This window comes from Simochromis diagramma, unplaced genomic scaffold (genome assembly GCF_900408965.1).
Source record: "Simochromis diagramma unplaced genomic scaffold, fSimDia1.1 OVJJ01000510.1, whole genome shotgun sequence".
NCBI classification, from domain to species: domain Eukaryota; kingdom Metazoa; phylum Chordata; class Actinopteri; order Cichliformes; family Cichlidae; genus Simochromis; species Simochromis diagramma.
In genome coordinates this window covers 4058370-4078843 of record NW_024387326.1, presented here as the reverse complement: position 1 = coordinate 4078843, position 20474 = coordinate 4058370, and the positions used below count along the sequence as shown (strand labels likewise).

The following is a 20474-nucleotide window of genomic DNA, read 5'->3' as shown; positions in this document are numbered from 1 at the left end:
CCAAAGCACTTTACACTACATTCAGTCATTCACCCATTCACAAAGTCACAGGTCCTCACCCACGAAACCCAGGGACACAAACAGCCAGTCCAGAACATGGTTTCTTTTTTATTGGAGTGATGGTCAGACTGCAGTCCAGAGACATTCAGGTAATAGACAGTGATACACATCTCTGTACACGCGTTTTTACACTGAAGAGGTCAAACACCTTCAGGAAAGGAAGAAGCAACTCAGAAGAAACGTTTAAGGGGTAACACGCCATAAAATCAATGTTCACTTGAATTCTTGGTTGATGTATCCATGCAATGTATTGTACTATATGACATGCCTTCTTTACGACCTCGGTCTAACAGATTAATGGCATGAACGACTGATTTTAGCCCCTTTAAGAGTGATCGGACAAAGTATTTCCAACAGAGAGTGCTTTCTAGTTATAAATATGCATTATTGACATAAATTTATTTATTTGTTGTTGTTTTTTAAATTTTCTGTAGTAGTGGACACATCAGACCCTGAACAGCATCACACAATAATTTCATTTACTTCAATAACATACTGAATTTTACAATCAAACCAATACCACGGTGGTGTACATGGGCCAGAGCACAAAACACAGAGAATGCTTGTATTATTATTATTATTATCTACCACAGTGACTGAAGAAGAGACTGAAGCACTGAGAACATCAATACAACCTGACCTGACAGCAACCCAATCTACCCAGTAACACCCCAGCAGCACCTCTCACCCAACCACAGTTATCTGTTCACTACCATCCCGGCAACACTGAAGACTTAAAGGACTACATCGGTGCTTTCTAACACATAACGACAGACTATTTTCAAAACTCATTCCATAAACTGAACTTAAACTTTATCCATAGCTGCTTAAATCCGATTTCTCAGAATGGCAATGGCAGACTCCACCAGCAACAAAGCTGCTTTCAACTATGTCAAATGTCTCCTCTAGAAAAATGGTGTCAAAAATAGTATAAAAAAAAAAAAACTATATTTATGATTAAATATTCTTTCAAAGTTTTTATTTATTAGCAGGTTGTGGTTTATGGTAAGCCAGCGTCCTTAACAGTTAAATCTGAAAAAACAAACAACACGTAAACCAAGCTGGAGTCTGTGAGAACATATTCAAAGCATTTTCAAATAAACTAAGACCAGCCCGTGTGAAAAGTAGGGGATCTGTGCACAATTTGCAGCTGGTGGGCTAAAACACAAAGTGTAGTCCTTTAACTCTTACAAATAGACTTAACGGTACTCCTCCTGTCCCCTATTCTAGCTGTAGTCCAGCAGCCAGTGGCGTTGCACCCTGTCCCAAAATAAAACTCTGAAAGACAGGACTGTTGGATTATCCCACGGTTTTAAAGACATGCTTAACTTAATACTCGCTGACAGACGGCCAGGTGAGTAAAACTGGGTTTTTTTTAAAGATCACAGGTAGATCAGTGTTATTCATTTGAGTGCTGGAACTGAGGACACACAGAAATTCTATTATTGCAGAATAAGAGTTTTTTTTCTATAACTACATATCTACAGTAGTTAACATTTTCAGTCTGTTGGCTTCCTGTAGCTCCAGTCCATGAAATCAAGGGCCAGATCTGGATTTTTAATAATACTTTAAGTTGTTTTTTTTTTAAAATGTGTGTACACATTTGTGCAAAACTACAACTGAGGAATCAGAAAGTACATTTAAAGTATGGATACATTGGCGGTTACAAACGTATAAAATGATCCTGTCAGCTTCACCGATGCTGCCAGTCTTTCTAAAACATCCTATCAGAGTCGGAGTGACACAGCATTCGATATATAACAAACAATTTTCTTTCCTTATTATGACGATTGCTTCAGTTGTCCTGCCGCAGCAGAGATAACCATTTACACTGGATCCATTAGAACAGCAAGCAAGGCTTTCGACTGGTCATGTGTGTCACTTTAACTAGAATTCTTTTAGATTTGGCCCAGTTAATTTGCTTTGCATTATGTATACCTTATCAGTGACACTGAGGTTAAATAGTGTTTTTACTGAGGCAAAATGATTAAATATCATAGCACGCTCGTGATTCCCCCTCTCTGATAAATGCACGTTAAAGAAAAAACAAACTTCGATGCAGCACAGAACCCAACTGACTGCACACACTCACGGCTTTGGACACAAGCGTGCAGACTTACACGTCCCTCGTGCACGACGATGGTGCACGTGGACACACTCGCACGGTCGCACACACACCACACGACACCACAGATTCACTGATGAGAGCGTGCACGCGAAGCACAGCACAGACACTGCTACACACCGACATGGTTGGCATGGGTACTATCTACATCAGGGCCCCTGGTGACCAACATCCACACAACCCTGTCGTCATGGCAACTAATTATTACACCCCAACCTGCCGCTCTCTCCTTAATGTGGCAGGATTGCAGGATCAATGAATTAGCCAGCGAGCGACCCCCTGTAACACCCCCCAACTATATTCTTTCTTTTGCCCCCCCCCCCCCTCCAGAAGATCCTATTAACAACATAGTAGTAACGTAGTAGTAACGTGGTAATCAGAAGACAGCAATAAGAACACAGGGCAGTTTGGCAGCTTCTAAAACGTAAACATAAACGGACCTACATAATTTACCCAGAATATCTCCCACTCTCCTGATTTTTGTACACACAGCAGTCAGCACAGGGCGCTGTCTCAAATAACACACTGAATACATTCCCTGGCACCGTGGATTGATTGTGAGACAAAGGCCCCCTGGGCACAGGCTGTAAAAGCCCCCACCCTCCCCCCGAACTCCTGATCAGTTTGTGTGTGTGTGTGTTTTTAATAGTCATGTAACTGACTTTCCAGGATTAATAATCACTTCCAGCGCAGGAGCCCATTAGGTCCATTTAATAATCCATTCATGCCAGGCACAGAAATATACCAGATTGAATGGTGATTCAATAAGGATGAAGGTTTCCACACTGAATTTGAAGTGTAATCAGGCTGACCCCCAAAATCACACCGGCTCAGTCAGGGTGACACTGTACCATTTATATTTTGCACCGTGAGTGTTGTTTGCTTTAAAATGTGCGATAGACTTCATTAAGGGAGACTAAAACATGTCTGAAAGGATGATATAGCACAATTTGAACTTTTCTAATTATATATATAATAGCTCAGCTTCCATGGAAGGGAAATTCCCTTTTTTTCTCTCTCTCTCTGGAGCGCTTTGATCATCTGATACAACTTCCATTTCCTGCAAAACATCACCAGGGTGGTCAGATCGTCGAGACTTATCAGCACAATCCAAAGAATTGCATGTGATTTGAGACAGCACCTGAAATTGACCTAAACTAGTTTACCTACAGTACTGCATCTACCTACTTACATAAGAATGTGAAATATTGCACTTGGTCACAAAAACATTGCCGTTGTGTTTTTTTTTGTTTTTCTTTTCTTTACAGCATGTGGAAAACTACTAAATTAAGTCACTGTCTGAAACACACAGTACAGTATGGCACTTAGTTGATCTCTAAGTTTGGAAACATGCAGATTTAATGCAGATGATGGTTTCTAACTGCAGCAGGGAACATACGAGGAAAGACCAGACTCTAGCTAAAAAAGAAAAAGAAAAACAACAACCAAAAAAAAGAAAAAGAAAAACGATTCCCTGCAGTGTTTGGCATGAAAGGGGATTTGGAATAAATGAAAAGAATAAGACAAGGGTGCTCTCTGGATGCGAGTGCCTCCTGCACTATTTTTAGGGATCTAATACTGCTTTGTTGTGGTGGAGTCACTGACTTGTTGATCACTTTTTTTTCTTACTTATTTTTTGTCAAAATGCGTTTGAAGTCGGCAAAAGTGGCCTCCTGCTCTGCATTTCCTCCACTTGTTTTTCTTTTTGATTTATCAGCTCTCGGACCTGTGCTGTGGCCTTGCTCCACAGAGAGGCGTACAAAAGTGACGATAAAACTGGAATGTTCGGGAAGGAAAAGGTACCAAGAGGAAGAAATGAGGAATCAGAGGCCGCTAATTCAACGCTTACTGAAAACTCAGCCCGGATCAACATAAACAACTGCACGTGTAATATCACAGAAAGCAGTTTCCTCTTATCTGCATCCCTCTCCCCTGTCGTCTTCTTCTTCTTCCACCACCATCACCAGGTCTATCCTTTCTAGTAAATGGGAACCTGGTATGTGGGTGCTGCGTTGTTTTCGGTGAATGGTGGGCTCTGGTAGGTCTCCGTGGTCTCGATGGTGGTGCCGCCGCCTCCCGGAGAGTTGGAGGGGTATGGCTGGGTGGGTGCACCACCGTCCATGTGTTCGGTGGTGAACAGTGTCATGTCTGTGCCGAGCAGATACTTCTGGACCGCACGCACTGTTAGACCAGCCTGGAGGACCGGGAAAAGGGCCACAGAGAGGGAAAAGTGAGTCTGAGACTCAGTGTGAGGTATTCCTAATCATAAAAGCACATTATAACTACACTTTAGCAACAAAGGTTTTAAAAAGAAGAATTTTATCATTTATTTTATAGAATTTAGTAGAAATAAAGCCAGCTAATTTATAGGTAAGCTGGCTAGCTAGTTATACAAGCTAGCTAGCTTGTCTGTGCCAACAAAATGTCAGAAAGAAGAAGGGAAAATAGTGAACTGAGTTTACAGCTAACAAAACAGCCCATCATGGAAACCAATAAAACTTCAAGAAGAAGCCAAGAGAGAGTCCAAAAGAAAAGCCTTAAAACAAATAACATTTCTATAGTTAGACTTAAACTAGCTACACTGCAGTATGCGCTAATCGAGAAGTGCTTTAGCAGGTTTTGGTATACTGTGAGCCAGGCAGTTATTACAGTTTTGTAACTTCTAATTAGTTTTTATTTATATTTTATAAAGGCAATGTCAGAGGTAGCATTTAGGAAAATCAGTACAGCTATTACAATAAAAAAAAAAAGAAACTTTTTGAAAGTTTCGCAGACATCCAAAGTCACAATAAATACGTACATCAATGCCTCATAAGGCCAGTTGCTGCTGGAGTTTCATAATTAACTTTAGACATGGAATCAACTCAGATAGAAAGATTTCCAGCCTCTGCTCTTGGGGTTAAAGGTGGTTTTGCTTTGAGGTGGTTGGAGGGGCTTACCCAGGTGATTATGGAGAAGAAAGAGAAGGCGATTGCTGCCCGAGCGGCATCTGCTCCTTGGTTGAGTGGCAGCTCTTCAGCTCTGGTCCGAGACCACTGATTGGCGAGGAAGCAGAAACTTACAAAGTATAGAAAGGTCCAGAAACCTGTCAGAAACCAGCAGAGCAATTAATAGTTTATTCAACGTTAGCGTTCCACATAGATGAAAGAGCACCTGTAGGTGTTGATTTCTCCAATTTTTGGACTGGAAGCACTTCTTTGTTCCCTTTTAGAAACATAAAATGCTCCTTAATACTATTTAAAACTTAAATTCAGGTGACAGGTTTCATTCCTTTGAATGTTATTTGAAATAAAGAAGCAAGCTGGTATCTGTAGCATTTTTGTTATTTTTGGGGAACTCCGGCCTTTTGAATCATGATTCCAGGCTTCGTTCACTCACTTCAGTTTCAGACCCTTTAGGCATTCAGTGGTTAGCCTGTGATTTGTCAAAGTGCAGCTCTGATTTGAGCAAGGAAATCAATGCTAGTCATGTATATAATTGGTTTTATCCACTCATCAACCAACTTATTTAGGTACACTTTGCTGGTACTATGTTGGACCCCATTTGTTCTTCAGAACTGCCCTAACTCTACCTGGCACAGATTCAACAGTGTGCTGTGGTCATAAAGTTATGGACATGATCAACATCAATCAGTTACCCACAGAGTTAAAAGCCAGAGAATAAAAATAGGTTTTTAATAAAGACTTAAAAACTGGCACTGATGTAGCCTGTCTAATATGGAGAGGAAGGTTATTCCAAAGCATCGGCGCGGCAACAGAGAACGCTCGGTCTCCTCTAAGTTTCAGCCGTGACTTTGGGACCGAAAGCAGCAACTGCTCAGCTGACCGAAGGGAACGAGTGGGGACGTGGGGCTTCAACAAGTCAGACAAATAAACAGGTGCCAGACCATTTAGAGATTTAAAAGCCAATAAAAGGACTTTAAAACGGATCCTGAATTAAATTGGAAGCCAGTGTAAAGAGGCCAAAATCGGAGTGATGTGATCAAATTTTCTTCTGCCAGTTAAAAATCGTGCCGCAGCATTTTGCACTAATTGCAAGCGTGACAAAGTGCCCTGCCCAACCCCTATTAAAAGAGAATTACAATAATCTAAACGTGAGGTAATAAAGGCACGAATAACACTTTCCAAGTCACGCTTGGAAAGAAAGGGCTTAACCTTTGATAAACGTCTGAGGTGATAAAATGCTGATTTTACCACCCCGTTTACATGGTCATCAAAGGTGAGTGCAGAATCAATTTTAACTCCAAGATTTGTGATCGAACTCTTTAGCTCTTTAGTCAAAGCTGCAAGATCAACATCCAGAGTATGAGAAGAACGATTTGGGCCAAATAAAATTGCTTCTGTCTTCCGATCATTAAAATTTAAAACGTTTTTTGCCATCCATGCTTTGACAGCAGTAAGGCAGTCAAGCAGAGGTCCAGTTGGGAGACTATCAGAATGACTAAAAGGTAAGTAGAGCTGGCAGTCATCTGTGTATAGATGGAATGGCACTTTATGCTTTCGGAAAATCGCGCCAAGAGGCAAGAGGTACAATGAAAACAATAACGGCCCAAGAATAGATCCCTGTGGCATACCCCAAAGCAGAGGAGCCACAGAGGATGAAGCCGACCCCAACTTAACACAAAAGGTCCTATTTAAAAGATAGGACTTTAACCACAAAAGTGCCGAACCATTTAGATCAAAAGTACATTTTCCAAAAACATCCAGTGCATAGTCCCATTACGCGGTTTGGCATTATGCACTAGTGATGATGTATTTTGTTTGATTCCTTCATTTCTTCTCACAGCAAGACCTTTTAAAAACGAATCACTTCCTGTAGCTGCCATAACTCAGACACACCAGGACAGCCTGCAAGAAATGCTCTGTGCCTTCCCTGTTTGCTTGTGTCTGCAAACAAGACCTCCCATCACATGTCACATCCTCACCTGAGAAGCCGATCTCAAGCATTACAGCCTTCTTCCTGTCTTTAACAGAGCTGATGGAGGAGAACTTGTAGTCAAGCAGGAAGAAGAAGGAGCATGCCAGCAGGCCAACCAGGCCCACGAACACGCCGTAGTTGCACGCGTCTGTGTTCTTATTGAAGATGCAGTGGAGTCGCTCGCTGCCCATGTTGACATAACCCTCGTTCACGATGGAGGCGAAGACCACCAAGGAAAATATCTGTTGTTCGAAGGGAAAGTAGAGGGTGGAGTCAGAGTCAGAACAAAGTGAGCGACAGGAAGGAAGAGCTAGATTAAAGAAAACAACAAAAACAGATTACCATTTAAAGCGATACTGTTTCAGTTTTCTGTCTATCCAGCAAACAAACACTGCTTGCAGACTCACTGGAAGCGGGATTGTGGCTACTCTACTCAAAAGCATCTCTCTGAGCATACTCAGACCAAAAGGCATTAACCTAATTTCCCCTCTTTCTCTCTGACCGACTGAAGAGGTGGATGCTTCGCTTCCCCTAAAGAATCACACAGTCCCAAGGCAGTGTGTGTGTAACTGCACGTAAACCTACTACCATAAACTCCAACTTAAATTTCTCAAGTTCATTTTCAGCCTTTCTTCTTCCCTCTGTTGATCAGCTGACTAACACTCATGGCAGAGTAGGGCCATGTGACTGACACACACACTCACAAAGAAAAAATGCACTCCTACTGGGGGGGGCTTGTGGGTCATATGACAGAGGTGGAGGGGACACACAAAGGAATAATGTCAGGTCCACATTTTAAACTAATCACATGTGTGGATTTAATCTGAGTAGACGCACACTCGGGTGCTTTTAGTGAATCGTTGTGATAAAAAAAAATAAAAGCTGCTTAAAAACAATATGTCTTTTTAAGGGTTGGCTTCTCCTTTTACCTGCCTGCTCTAAACTTTGATTCGCTTCTTCCTTAATTAAAAAAAATCCCTGCGGTCTGCTGTGAGATTTCAAACTGACGAATAGCTTTTTTTTTTAAACAAACGAGAGGAAAAGGCATTAACCTAATTGCCTGTTTACTGTGGATTCCCACTACAGACTAGAATTCATTTCCCCCTCCTCCTGAAATAGATTCCTGGTATACTGTCTTCTGTAAACTGCCACTGCAGTGGTGGGAAGTACCACATGGGGCTGGAAGCACAGGGCTACCTTAACGTATATCAAGCAGAGTTTAAAAGGCTCCATCTTGAGTGGCCACAGCTATAAAGTGAGGCAGCTTTTTCTGCATAAGTACATCACAGCGCGTATCTTAACGCGACGTGGCAACCTCTGCATCCAGTCAAATTCTTTAAAATCACGTGATGATGATGACATTAATTGCATACGATCCACTGGCTTCCTTTTGAGGCCCTGGCACCACTGAGGAAGACCTTCTCTGTGTCACCCAGAGGTGATGCGTTTAGCCTACACGAAACGTCAAGGCACGAAGCTTCTCGTGGCCCTCCGTGCGTAACGACGATCGCGGACCAATCACAGGTGGGATGACGAACGGCGACGGCAGTGTAGGGGTAAATCAGCAAAATCATGAGCTGAAAATTGTGACTTAACAGTGTAAACGACAGGTGAAATGATAAATAAGAAGTGGTAGGTGAATGGGACCGTAAATAAGTAGCACAATTGCCCAGAAACGTGAATGCTGATGAGTGAATATGGATGTGCCTCTCTTATTTTCAGCACAATCCGGTCTGCTGCTCAGTGTTTGTTAAACACTGGCAGGTGGCATGTAAAAAAAAAAAAGAAAAAAAAAGGGAAAGAGAATAGGTGAGGAGAGGTCGTTTACACCTCACAAACACACACATCTGTAGTGAAATCACTGGTCACGGTGTCAGATAAGCACCAGGCCCTGGTTACACCCTGTACAGCACATTTCTGTAAATCACCCCCAGCATTAACATTGATTTCATGTCTCCATTTACACCGCATCCTTATCAGCTTTTAGTGGATTTCTCGAGCCTGTATTTACAGGGAAAACACGTCACTGGTTTCGCGCAGCAACGACAACAGAGAGGACCCCCCCCACCCCCCGCACACACACACGGCAGCACCGTGAAAACCCGCTCTCACCCAGGACAGCACTCTGAGGATGGTCTGCGGCTGCTTGGCGAAGGTAATCGGGTCGATAGTGGACCCGGACCGGCCCGCTCCGAACGATCCCACTCCGTCCATCTTCTGTCGCTCTGTGTGTGCGCTCCTCGCGGCTCCACGCTCCCGGCTCCACGGCAGGATGGATGCGCTGCTGCTCGCTGCTGTAGGGACGGGTCCTGCGCGCTCCCAAACGGCGCGCGGGCGCTCGGTGGAGAACGTGCAGGAGCCAGAACGTGCCCACGCCTACGGACGAGCGGGATAGGCCATTTATGCCAGAGCTCACTTTAATGTTGTTACACAGGAATAAAACAGGATAATGGAATAAAATTATAGGAGGATAGCGTGAGAGCGGGGATAAAACGATGGAGGCCACTTGGACCAATGTTGTTGGTTCAAAATAGAACAGGTTAATCAAATGCACATTTATGTTTGACCTCAAAGGGCTTTTGCAGTAGGTTAGTGGGATTAATAATGGCAAAAACAGAGTACACAATACCCGTGTGGGACAGCTTATGTTGCCATACTTTTCCCAAATCTTTGGCCAAACTTTATGTAAACAAATAAAAGTTTAAAAGAAAGGAAACCCAATCTGGGATAAGGTTATTAAAGAGCGCTAGTTCAAATTACTGTAAGAACTACATGATTTTATTATTATTTTATGCTGTATTTTTAAAAATACAGTAAACTTCTACAAACAACAATGCATTCTGGGAGCCTGTGGAGGACTGTCCGACATTAAATCAAGTATAAAACCTTTCTTGTAAATTTTAAATTAACAGATGCATTGTGGGATTTCCATTTTAGTGTTTCAAGCTCTCTGTTTAGGAGGTTTAAATTTGGCATGTTTTGTAATGTTAAGCACACATTACCACTATCGTCTGCTAAAAAGGTTAAGGTTAGGTTGGTTGTTGGTAATGCAATCAGTGAGCTTTTGGAGCTTTTGGCACTTTCAGTATGGATCAGCCTCAGATATTTTACGTGGATGAACTGGATTTTATTCTATAAAATTACTGTTTTGAATTACTAGTAAACTTTTCTTAAATCTCCTAACCCTGAGCATATGTCTTTGTTGTCCTGAGCACCATCTAAATCTACAGGTTTACAACTATTCCAGGAGTTTCATATAAGTTAGCATCCAGCTAAGCAGGCTATAAACAATACAGTGGGTGAGACTGTGCGTGCCCCAGTCACAAACACTCTGCGATTATGAAATATGAAATAAAGAAAAGTCTTATGATAGTGCAGGAATGCCAAATACCACAGAAAGTATAGTCACAAGTGTCTCATCATGGGATATTTATTCATTCATGAATCCTCAATGATGACTGAACCATAAAAATCAACATTATCAGCCTTACTAAAAATCCCAGCACAGGTTTACAAGTCATTCCTGGTAAATTTATGTACACTGCCTGAGGACACGTGGTTTGTGATTCAATAAATACTACATAAATTAAATAAATGCAACTTGGCTGTACAACCAGTGCATTGTGAATACTAAAAATATTATATTATTACACCTGGAGAAAAACAAATGTGCCATTTTTAATATTCAGTGAATTATTTTATGTAAAGTGTTCTGAGAAAGGCCACTGAAGCAGTAGATGTGTTGATTTATACAATGAAGTGCATTTATGGCTGACACCACTAGAAGTCACTAATGTTTTCTGTAGTTTAATAGTCTATGTTTGAGGAAATAAACTGAATGTGTGATGACACTAGGGTTATAAAGGAAATAATTCTAGACAAGATATGGCAGGAGAATATGGCATAAATAGAGAAAAAATTATATGATCAGTAAAACAAATATAAGAACTCTTCAAAATAAGAGCTTTAATGTAGTCTTTTGAGTCAGTGTGTTTAAATTTTCACAAATGCAATCATTTTGATTAGACATGTTTTATTCCCTCTGGAAAACAGACACATTTCTGTCACACGTTTACACAGTCTAGTGGTTTCTGTTGAGTGATTACTTTGTCAGACCAGCAGACAAAACACTGCATAGTGTATAGTAAAAAACGAAATGACAGAAATTTAGAAATTTTACTGGTCCAAAATTTACAGTACTTTAACAAAAGTCTTGACTCTTCATTTCTCTATATTTTGCTGGGAAAATGGGAAATAGGTGCAGTGATATACTGAAACATGCAAAAATACATGAAAATATAGTATACAAGACAAAATGAAAGTTAATATTTCCTATGACTGCCTTTATTCTTCAACACAGTCTGAACTCTCTTAGGCAGCTTTCTTGTCTTTTCTGTGAGTAAGGGGTGGGGGAACTCCAGGCCTCAAGGTCCAGTGTCCTGAAGGTTTTAGATGTATCCTTGATCCAACACAGACAATTTAAATGGCTAAATTACCTCTTCAACATGTCTTGAAGTTCTCCAGAGGCCTGGTAATGAACTAATCATTTGATTCAGGTGTGTTAACCCAGGGTGATATCTAAAACCTGCAGGACACCGACCCTTGAGGCCTGGAGTTCCCCACCCCTGCTTTGAGTAGTCTTCATTAATAGTTCTCCAGGTTTCTTGAAGGACATTCACAGCTTTACTTTGGATGTCCAAAGATAAACTTTGAAAGACTTTCAGAAAGCCTGGAGAACTATTGCTTAGGACCACTTTGAAAAATTACAAGAAAATCTGGCTCTTGGGAAGCAAAATATAAAGAAATGAGGACTCGAGATGTTTCCACAGCACTGAAGGTTGGTGATAACGGACCAATACACAGGTGTCTTTGCTCTAATGGTCAAGTGAGAGTCATACCTGGTTAAGCACTGCCAACAAGGAGAGGATTATAATATAACCCAGAATCTTGAGTTTAGTGTTTTGATTTTCTCTCTATAATATTGCAGAAAACTGTTTTTATGTTTCAGTGCTTTACAAATAAAACTGAACTGAAAGGATCTGAACTCAAGAAACACTGAGGAAAACTATTATGTAATCTTTAATTTTATTAATAGATTAATTATACTATATTAAAACAAAACCAGAAAAACCCAACACTCAAACATGAGCTCAGTTTAGTGGTGTTTTATACCGACGACAGGGTTTACTCAAGTCTTCAAATCTCTCTCAGCACAATCACTCAATCACAGGAGCCATCTTTCCATCCATCTCTCCACCTCTCATCCACACGGGAACAGTCAAACTCAGGCTTCCCCAACCTGACGTTGATGTTGTTGTGAAGACGACAGAACCACTGAGAAAGAGCGTGGCGGCTGCTAGTGTCCGGCTGATTGGTTTTCAATCTGTGGAGAGGAAATGTGGTTTGGTGATCGTGGCATTTCATCCTAAAGCATCTGAAAGTGTGAGGGTGGTAAATAAAAGAGTAAAATATGCCGAATCATTTCTAAGATCCTTTATGTGTGAAGATGTGCGCAAGTGCCGATATGTGACTTTCAGCCCTGTACATTAAATCTGGCAGCACTCGTGTGGTTCTGACCTGTCCCTGAGGTCTTGTGCACATTCATCACACGGGAAGAACTTGGAGAAAATGTTGATGAACTGCCCCATCTCTTGCTGCTGAGTGGTAGATGGATGATCCGGGTAATACGCGGCCATAGTGTGCAGAAAGGACCAAGTGCTGCGGCCCAGCTCTTCCCTGTCCAGCGGACACTGGGGATCTTGTGGCTCTGAATCTGCAGCTTTTGTCTCCTGCAGGATCAACACAGACAGTCACCTGATGAATTCAAGAGAGACTGGCCTGCTGCCCCGTGTGAATGAATGATTTATGGTTGTTTGGTTATCACAAATACATATTGATATCTCTCCAGTTTGCTGGCTGCCATCACAACCAAATCTTAAAACAGTGAATCACAATGTTACGACATCATAAACTTTACACCGTCAAAGTAATTTGTCAAGTTTCCAGCCTGACTCCATCGTGTCACCTGTGTAGCACCACCACCACTAGCAGTTGTCGCCTGCTTCTTCTGCATCTTTATCCACGATTTAAAGTCCGTACAAGCCCTGCATGGCTTCTTTTTCACATCCCCGGTCTGCTCCTGCTCTTTACCGGAGCTGTCCTCCGGTGGTCTGCTAGCTATTGGAAAGGGGAATCCTTCAAACGCAGAGGGCACCTGTGATCCTCTCGGTCCTGTGGGCGCAGCCATGCTTACTTTACGTATAAGCTAATACCGCTAACTGAACACTTGACAGGCATGGACGTATAGCTGTTTAAAATGCAAATGCCTCTTAGTGGACGGGTAATTGCTCTTTAATATTTCCTCTACCGTGGCGACAGTGTCATGGTCACAAGCGGTCACTTCCCCGACTGATGTAACGACATCGACACATGCGGTAAAAGTTTCCCCGAGTTTTCTTGTTTCCTCCCGGACATTTCACTGGAACGGACCGTGTTCCGGTTGGTGATGTCGGTTAACTGTGCATGCTGTTGAGTGTATCCTCTGCTAAAGTGTAATTTTCTACAGTATTTCAATAATTTACGCTGTTGACATTACCCGTGTTGTATTCGGGTGCTCGCTTGCTTTATCATATCCTCACTCTCTGTTTTTGTTGTTGTTTCTCAACTGTTAAAGTGTTACTAGTTGCCCGGTTAGCCGGGCGGCTAACAAAGCTAACAACTCTGGAGTGACACGTTTCTTTTTTTTTTTTTATTTGCTGATTTTTTTAACAGTGTAAGCGTTGACACCTGTCTGAACTTCAGCCATGGGAATCCTGGAGAAAATCGCGGAAATAGAGAAAGAAATTTCTCGAACACAGAAAAACAAAGGTGAGAGGGAGAAGTCGCAGCGCTAACTGTTAGCGCCACAATGGACCAACTTGTACCCAGCTGTGTGTGTTTGTCAGCTATGAGTGTTGCATTATACCTCAAGACGAATCAATATTTAGTCTTATTTCCACCTTTTGTTTATGCATATGTTAAGTACAATTTAAAAACAACTTTATTGTTGTTATTTTAATTGCAGCATTAACAGCTCCATTATTCCCCCTTTCCATTCACTCTTACTTCCAGCCACTGAGTACCATCTGGGTTTGCTCAAAGCCAAGCTAGCCAAATACAGAGCTCAACTTCTGGAGCCCTCCAAGTCAGCAGGGGCCAAAGGGGAGGGGTTCGATGTCATGAAATCAGGAGATGCCCGTGTCGCTCTCATCGGTTTCCCCTCTGTGGGTAAGGTATGTCAACATGGTGGACGGTGGGTTGTGTTTCCTGGTCTGGACGTAGAAGATAAAGGAGTTTGTGCTTGTCTTCCTCTAATAATGTCTTTATTTTTCCATAATCCTACCACGAGAAAGCAGGGTAAATTTTAGTATGTTCAGGTTTCCTTGAAGCATGCCTTATTCTGATCATTTGCTGGATCCTAATTTATTTTGGAATTTTTTTTTCTGGAATAACTTTTAAAGGCTTTAAAAAGGGTAATTTTGAGCATTAATGTTTGCTTGTACTTTGTAGCAACACCTCTTGTCACACTCTGAAGGGCTTAGCTTTAAGTCCTGTCTCTTTAAAAAAAACCCTTCAGTCCAGTTTGTTCTGATTGCTTAGCCCTTATGACAAAGCTGAGGCCAAAATAAAATTTAGTTGCATGCCATAACTCTTATTTGTTGTTTAAATTAGTGTTAAGGGGAGTCTTTGTGATTTATATGGACAGAATTCATAGGCATAGCTAGTTGGTCCAGGGTCTCTGCTTTGGTGGTCTCAGAATCTCGTCTCTGCTGGATGATGATATTCTTTGGCTTCACTGAGCGGCAACCTCGAGCTTGTTTAGGGAGCTTTGCAGCCGAGTACAAGGCGATGGAAAAAAGAATTAGCATTTCCAAGTCCAAGGCCATGGTTCTCTACCAGAAAAATGTGGAGTGCTCACTCCAAAGCTGGGACAAGTGGGAATTTCAGGGTCTTGCTAATAAGTAAGGGAATAGTGGGGCGAGAGATTGACAGTTTAATTGGTGCTGCATCAGTACTATAACAGACTGGTAGTCGGTTGTGGTGAAGAGAGAGCTGATCGTGAAAGTAAAGCTGTTGATTTACCAGCTCATGTTCTGATCCTCCACTGTGGCCACAAGCTCTGGACAGATGGTTCAGGCATCTGACTGGGTTGCCTCCTGGACCATACGTAGGTGATGTGTTTCAGGCATGGGAGGAGGTCTGAGGCCCATCTTTCAGCTGGCTTGGGAAGGCCTCAGTGTTTCCTTAGATGAGCTGGAGGAGGGTGTCAGGGTCACCTGCTGCCCCTGCAGGTGAACATCAGGTTATGTAGAAGGTTGCAGCATAGGGTTAGAATGGGGTTTCTTTTATGGCATAGATCTGATGCGGAAGTATAATTCACGTGTAAGGCTTGGCGCATTTTGGTGGCTGAAGCAAGTAACAGAAGAACTCTGGAGTACACAATGTTTCATGTGAGAGAGAATGACTCCCTTTGCCTTTGTAATACTACAAACATGTCAAAAGGCTGCGTAACATACTAAAACACCATCTTTGACTAACGTTGACACTTTCATTCTCTGCTGTGTTCTGCAGTCCACCTTCCTTAGCTTGATGACATCAACGGAAAGTGAAGCTGCTTCCTATGAGTTTACGACCCTCACCTGCATACCTGGTGTCATAGAGGTACACACATCTACATTAAAAATATTTTGACACATACAGTGTGTTAAGCGCTGTATCTTGAAACTCTTCTACTCTGTTTTCCCTCAGTATAAAGGGGCCAACATCCAGCTGCTAGATCTGCCGGGAATCATTGAGGGTGCTGCTCAAGGTACACTTAGGATTTATATTTTTATATTTTGTCGCTTTAAATTTAAAGTGTACAGAGACTTTAATATTTAGGTATAAGGGTGTGGTTTTTATAGTTGTGGTTAGAATTATTTATAAACAGATGAATATGATTTTACATGTATTTGTTGCTGTGTATAATATTGTGGGGAAAGGGAAAACCAAATCATACCTGTGGAAGTAAGTGCTTCTAAAAACTGTGAAAAAAAACATGAATAAAAGACCTTAATTTGTAGTTGTTGTGTTAAGCTGATCTCTAACTTTTATACTTCTTATAGGCAAGGGTAGAGGTCGACAGGTGATCGCTGTTGCCAGGACAGCAGATGTTGTCGTCATGATGTTGGATGCCACCAAAGGAGATGTTCAGAGGTTTGTGAGTTTGGAGAGCTTGGATGGAGTTTCAGGGACACACAAGTGTTTATTTAGAATTCTTATCCAAACATATTCTTTGTTTGGTTTTTTGTTTGTTTTTAGGGCACTTCTAGAAAAGGAGTTGGAGTCAGTGGGCATCAGACTCAACAGAACAAAACCAAATATTTATTTCAAGGTACAGTGTGTATATTTGTCTTTTTTTTTGTCTCACAGTTGGAATAACTGAAATAAGGAGATTGTAAACAGCATCCACTAACAGCCATTTGGCTGTTTGTTCTCTATATGTAAATGTTGATTTGATGGTGGCAATAACTACTGAAGGGGTTTAGCAAAATATCAACAGAGCAGTCTGCTCTTTCCCTGACTCTTGCAATACATTATCAATACACTAAACATTTGCAGATATTTATATTTTTATCAATACATCTGTTCTAAATTCCTGCCAGTTTGAGTTACCGGAGTTAATCTTTCATGGTGCACATTAAATAAATAGAGTTGACTGTCTGAGACGGCGCAAATATCAAACATCCTGGACGGCAGAGTTATCTTTGAGTTACCTAATTGAACTGAGATATTATTAACACCGAATAACTCTAACTATACTTTAACTATAATAATCTTTTTATTATTGTACAGCTGGTCCTTTTGGAGTTCACAGCAGATCATCTGCCTCCATCTAACCCTGTCTTTAGCATCCTCCTCTGTCATACCAACTCTCTACATGTCCTCCTTCACTTGAGTCTCCTCTCAGGTTTTCCTCTTTGCCTCCTGCCTTGCAGCTCCATATTCAGCATCCTTTGTCCAGTATAGCCACTGTCTCTCCTCTGCAAAAGTCTGAATAACTATACTAATAATACCCTATATGCACAAAGTGATTCTTTGTGATGTGCGATTCTGCTTTTAGCTACAGACATCACGATATACCACAAATGACCACGTTATGTATCTCTGGTATTTTTGAAACTGGAAAACAAACATTAATTTCAGCGCAAATGTGCTTTTTTTTTTTTTTCTTCCCCTGTAGCCCAAGAAAGGTGGCGGCCTCTCCTTCAACTCCACAGTTCCTCTCACCCAGTGCTCGGAGAAGCTCGTTCAGCTCATACTTCATGAATATAGTATCCTTCGTTGATCTCTTTGATGTACATTTAGCCCAGTTAGCATTTCTGTGACATAATTTGTGAGTAGGCTGCAGAAGTGTCTGGTTATTCCTTTAATTCTGCTCCTCAGAAATCTTTAATGCAGAGGTTCTCTTCAGGGAGGATTGCACACCAGACGAGTTCATTGACGTCATTGTTGGGAACAGAGTTTACATGCCTTGCCTATATGTGAGTCAGTTAAAGCCTTGGACTTATTTGGAAGCTTCCTTGTCATTTTAGAGAGATTTGAGATGATTTTCTGTTTTTTGACTCATAACAAAACCTGGACATTTTCTATCAAAGGGAAATAATTTTGAGATATTGGGCAAATCTCTTGAACTTTGACTTTGTGTGTGTGTGTGTGTGTGTGTGTGTGTGTTCACAGGTGTACAATAAGGTGGATCAAATCTCCATTGAGGAAGTGGACCGCCTAGCACGCAGACCTCACAGTGTTGTCATCAGGTCAGATATCTTTCCACAGGTTCACAAGAAATAAACACCATAATGAATGTCAGTTAGCTAACTGGCTCCAGAGTAGAAGTCCAAATCAAATCATGATATTTTAAGAAACTTTGCAATAACGCTCACAATTTCCGACAATGAAGGGGGAAAAAAAAACGCAACGTTTTATTGATGTTTGCAGGAACCAGTGTTTGTTCGTGTCATTAAATGAAGGATATTTTCCATCCTCCTTTTCCAGTGAGCTGCCACTGATGACACCACCTAATTTGAGTGCCAGCAGCAGCATTATATCCAGTGACCGCGCATGATGCAAATGTGAACTCTAAAGCAGCTTAAGTTGTGTTAGTAACTTCTATCCACATGAAGCTAAGCTTGTGTGGGCTCCAGTGGCACTCGTCGTCTCCTTTGTTTACCTTTAAAAAGTATTTTGACTAGTTGAAGGTCTCTGAAATAGCTCCCTTTAAGTGCCTTATTACTAAGTAATTGTAATCATGGGGGACATGCCTGCGAATCTAAACACATGACGTTGCTATAGCAATGATATTGCGATATGACATTTTTATATTATATAAAAACTTTGTATGTGCACAGTCCAGTTTCTTTAGTCACTTTTAAAATACAAGAAACAGACACATAAAACCTGCTGGCTTAAGTAAAACAATGCAACTTATAATTGTGATTCACTCATGCTCGTGTAGTTGCAGCAGCACAGAAGGAATTCCTTTATTTTGCCTCTTTGGTCCCATTTTCAGCTTAATTAGAAGGTTGGAGGGATTCACAGAGACGTTTTTTTTTTCTCAAATGAGAGCAGTCACTTCACTCCTTTTCTGTTTGTATGAAGGAGGTAAAAGTATCCTATTTTTCTGACTGTATGTTTCAGTTGTGGGATGAAGCTGAATCTGGATTACCTTCTGGAAAGGTTGTGGGAATATCTGGCTCTGATCTGCATTTATACAAAGAAAAGAGGAGGTATCCACATGTGCACACATGTATTTTTCTCTTAGTCATTTGTGAGACTTTTGTCTTACATGGATGAATATACACTAGATCTAAATTAATTTACCCTTTTCTGCTTTCTCTGTTAGAGCGCCCTGACTTTAATGATGCCATCATCATGAGAAGAGGAGCAAGTGTAGAACATGTGGTAAGGAAAGCGCATTTTCAAGTCAGATGCTTTTAGACGCATAATAAGTTAGAAGCAAACTATGTGCACAGTCTAATTTTTGTCTTTAAATACTTGCAGTGTCATCGAATCCACAGAACTTTAGCCAGCCAGTTCAAATATGCCCTGGTTTGGGTAAGTTCAAGTTTCCTGGGTCAATGATCTTCAGAGACACATTTTCTGCTTGTCCTATGAACCGTTTGAGCTAACTCTGTACAATTGTACTCTTGACTAGAGTAAACATAGTCTGCTGACGTCCTGGTCACAGGGCATTTAGAACAGACACTTTCTTTCTACTAGAGATGTAAAGCAAAATTCTCATTTTGAAACGTAGAGCAGAGAAGGCAAATAAATATACAGTTTACACTTGAACATGAAGCCCTTTGATTGAAGGGGAACTAAAATGTGTTGTCTCTCGGTCTTTTAGGGAACCAGTACCAAGTACAGCCCTCAGAGAGTGGGCCTAACGCACATCATGGAGCACGAGGACGTCATCCAAATTGTTAAGAAATAAAAGAAAAGAAGAAGAAAAGCTTCTGTTTGGACAGAGGAGGAACTCGCCAGGAGAGGAGGAAAAAATAAACTGTATAGTAGAGAATAAAAACAAAATAATACCCACCATCCTTATTTTGTATATGGAAATTAAGAGAGGCAGTGAATCAAAGACCTTACAAGAATTGGATAAGGACAGAAAATGGTGCATTTTACCTTTTGATTAAGATAAAGAGAACACAAGATGCATTGATTCAGAGAGAACATGGATAGAATAAAGTCCATACAACATTTCCAGTCTTTTTATGTGTGTTTTATTTGTAGCCTTATCTCAATCTTAGATTGAGGCGCATGCAAACATGTATGTTTTTGTGTCCTTTATTATTATTATTATTATTTTTTTGTTACACTTCTTTTGTCAAAGTAAAGATTACTTTTTGGCATTTTATTGTCTGACTTTGAATTTGGTCATTTATAGCAATAATAATCCAGTTAAATTGTATTTGCATAGCACAGGTTCACCACAAAAGTCGTCTCAAGGTGATTTGTAAAGACAACGCCAACAATCAGAAAATCCTAATGAGTGACATTCAGCTGTGGTGGGAAGGAAGAACTCCCTTTTAGCAGGAAGAGACCATCCAGCAGAATGAGGCTCAAAAATTCATTATGTGAACATGCAATTATTTTTAATGAATTTGTTTTGCTATGTGAACTTTTTCCATTGTCAGAGCAATGATGCCTTTGAATTTATATGCCGAGTAAACAAACTTGTAGCAGCGCTAGCGGTTCTATTTTATTCTACTTTCTGCTTTTACTCATATTTCTGTTGTAATTATGATTGTATTTTGGACTTCATACCATTTATTTTTAAAGATTTAATTAA

At 41.0% G+C, this 20474-nt stretch overlaps 3 protein-coding genes across 5 annotated transcripts; 1 reads left to right on the top strand and 2 right to left on the bottom strand.

Moving 5' to 3' along the window:
* Positions 1-88: 88 nt before the first annotated feature.
* syngr3a (synaptogyrin 3a) lies at positions 89-9423 on the bottom strand. The gene is made up of 4 exons (XM_040005994.1): positions 9215-9423; positions 7110-7344; positions 5125-5270; positions 89-4379 (listed from the first exon to the last, which is right to left on the bottom strand). The coding sequence occupies exons 1-4, from the start codon at positions 9314-9316 to the stop codon at positions 4164-4166; spliced, it is 699 nt and encodes a 232-aa protein (XP_039861928.1). The 5' UTR covers positions 9317-9423; the 3' UTR covers positions 89-4163.
* A 2403-nt stretch (positions 9424-11826) lies between these two features.
* drg2 (developmentally regulated GTP binding protein 2) lies at positions 11827-19884 on the top strand. Of its 3 annotated transcripts, none has more exons than XM_040005989.1 (14): positions 11827-11939; positions 13874-13969; positions 14213-14373; positions 15713-15802; positions 15890-15950; positions 16246-16336; positions 16442-16514; positions 17364-17454; positions 17567-17664; positions 17861-17937; positions 18818-18906; positions 19023-19081; positions 19181-19234; positions 19527-19884. In XM_040005989.1, exons 2-14 carry the CDS (start codon positions 13906-13908, stop codon positions 19611-19613), a joined length of 1095 nt encoding a protein of 364 aa, XP_039861923.1. In that variant the 5' UTR covers positions 11827-11939; positions 13874-13905; the 3' UTR covers positions 19614-19884. The 3 variants fall into 3 exon arrangements, with proteins under 3 accessions (XP_039861923.1, XP_039861922.1, XP_039861921.1); XM_040005988.1 differs by lacking the exon at positions 11827-11939 and adding an exon at positions 13415-13536; XM_040005987.1 differs by lacking the exon at positions 11827-11939 and adding an exon at positions 13549-13653.
* Positions 11933-13375, bottom strand: gfer (growth factor, augmenter of liver regeneration (ERV1 homolog, S. cerevisiae)). Its single transcript, XM_040005990.1, has 3 exons — positions 13128-13375; positions 12680-12891; positions 11933-12485 (listed from the first exon to the last, which is right to left on the bottom strand). Exons 1-3 carry the CDS (start codon positions 13347-13349, stop codon positions 12323-12325), a joined length of 597 nt encoding a protein of 198 aa, XP_039861924.1. The 5' UTR covers positions 13350-13375; the 3' UTR covers positions 11933-12322.
* Positions 19885-20474: the final 590 nt, after the last annotated feature.

What these genes read in the sequence shown, in the direction of transcription:
- gfer (XM_040005990.1), bottom strand. Translation starts at nt 13,349, where the DNA reads ATGGCTGCGCCCACAGGACCGAGAGGATCACAGGTGCCCTCTGCGTTT. An exon ending in GTGGTGGTGGTGCTACACAG is followed by an intron (nt 12,892 to 13,127) that starts GTGACACGATGG and finishes TTGATCCTGCAG; the next exon opens with GAGACAAAAGCTGCAGATTC. An exon ending in GCACAAGACCTCAGGGACAG is followed by an intron (nt 12,486 to 12,679) that starts GTCAGAACCACA and finishes TCCTCTCCACAG; the next exon opens with ATTGAAAACCAATCAGCCGG.
- drg2 (XM_040005989.1), top strand. Translation starts at nt 13,906, where the DNA reads ATGGGAATCCTGGAGAAAATCGCGGAAATAGAGAAAGAAATTTCTCGA. An exon ending in TTATACAAAGAAAAGAGGAG is followed by an intron (nt 18,907 to 19,022) that starts GTATCCACATGT and finishes TTTCTCTGTTAG; the next exon opens with AGCGCCCTGACTTTAATGAT. An exon ending in GAGCAAGTGTAGAACATGTG is followed by an intron (nt 19,082 to 19,180) that starts GTAAGGAAAGCG and finishes AAATACTTGCAG; the next exon opens with TGTCATCGAATCCACAGAAC.
- syngr3a (XM_040005994.1), bottom strand. Translation starts at nt 9,316, where the DNA reads ATGGACGGAGTGGGATCGTTCGGAGCGGGCCGGTCCGGGTCCACTATC. An exon ending in GCTTGAGATCGGCTTCTCAG is followed by an intron (nt 5,271 to 7,109) that starts GTGAGGATGTGA and finishes GGTTTCTGACAG; the next exon opens with GTTTCTGGACCTTTCTATAC. An exon ending in TCTTCTCCATAATCACCTGG is followed by an intron (nt 4,380 to 5,124) that starts GTAAGCCCCTCC and finishes CCGGTCCTCCAG; the next exon opens with GCTGGTCTAACAGTGCGTGC.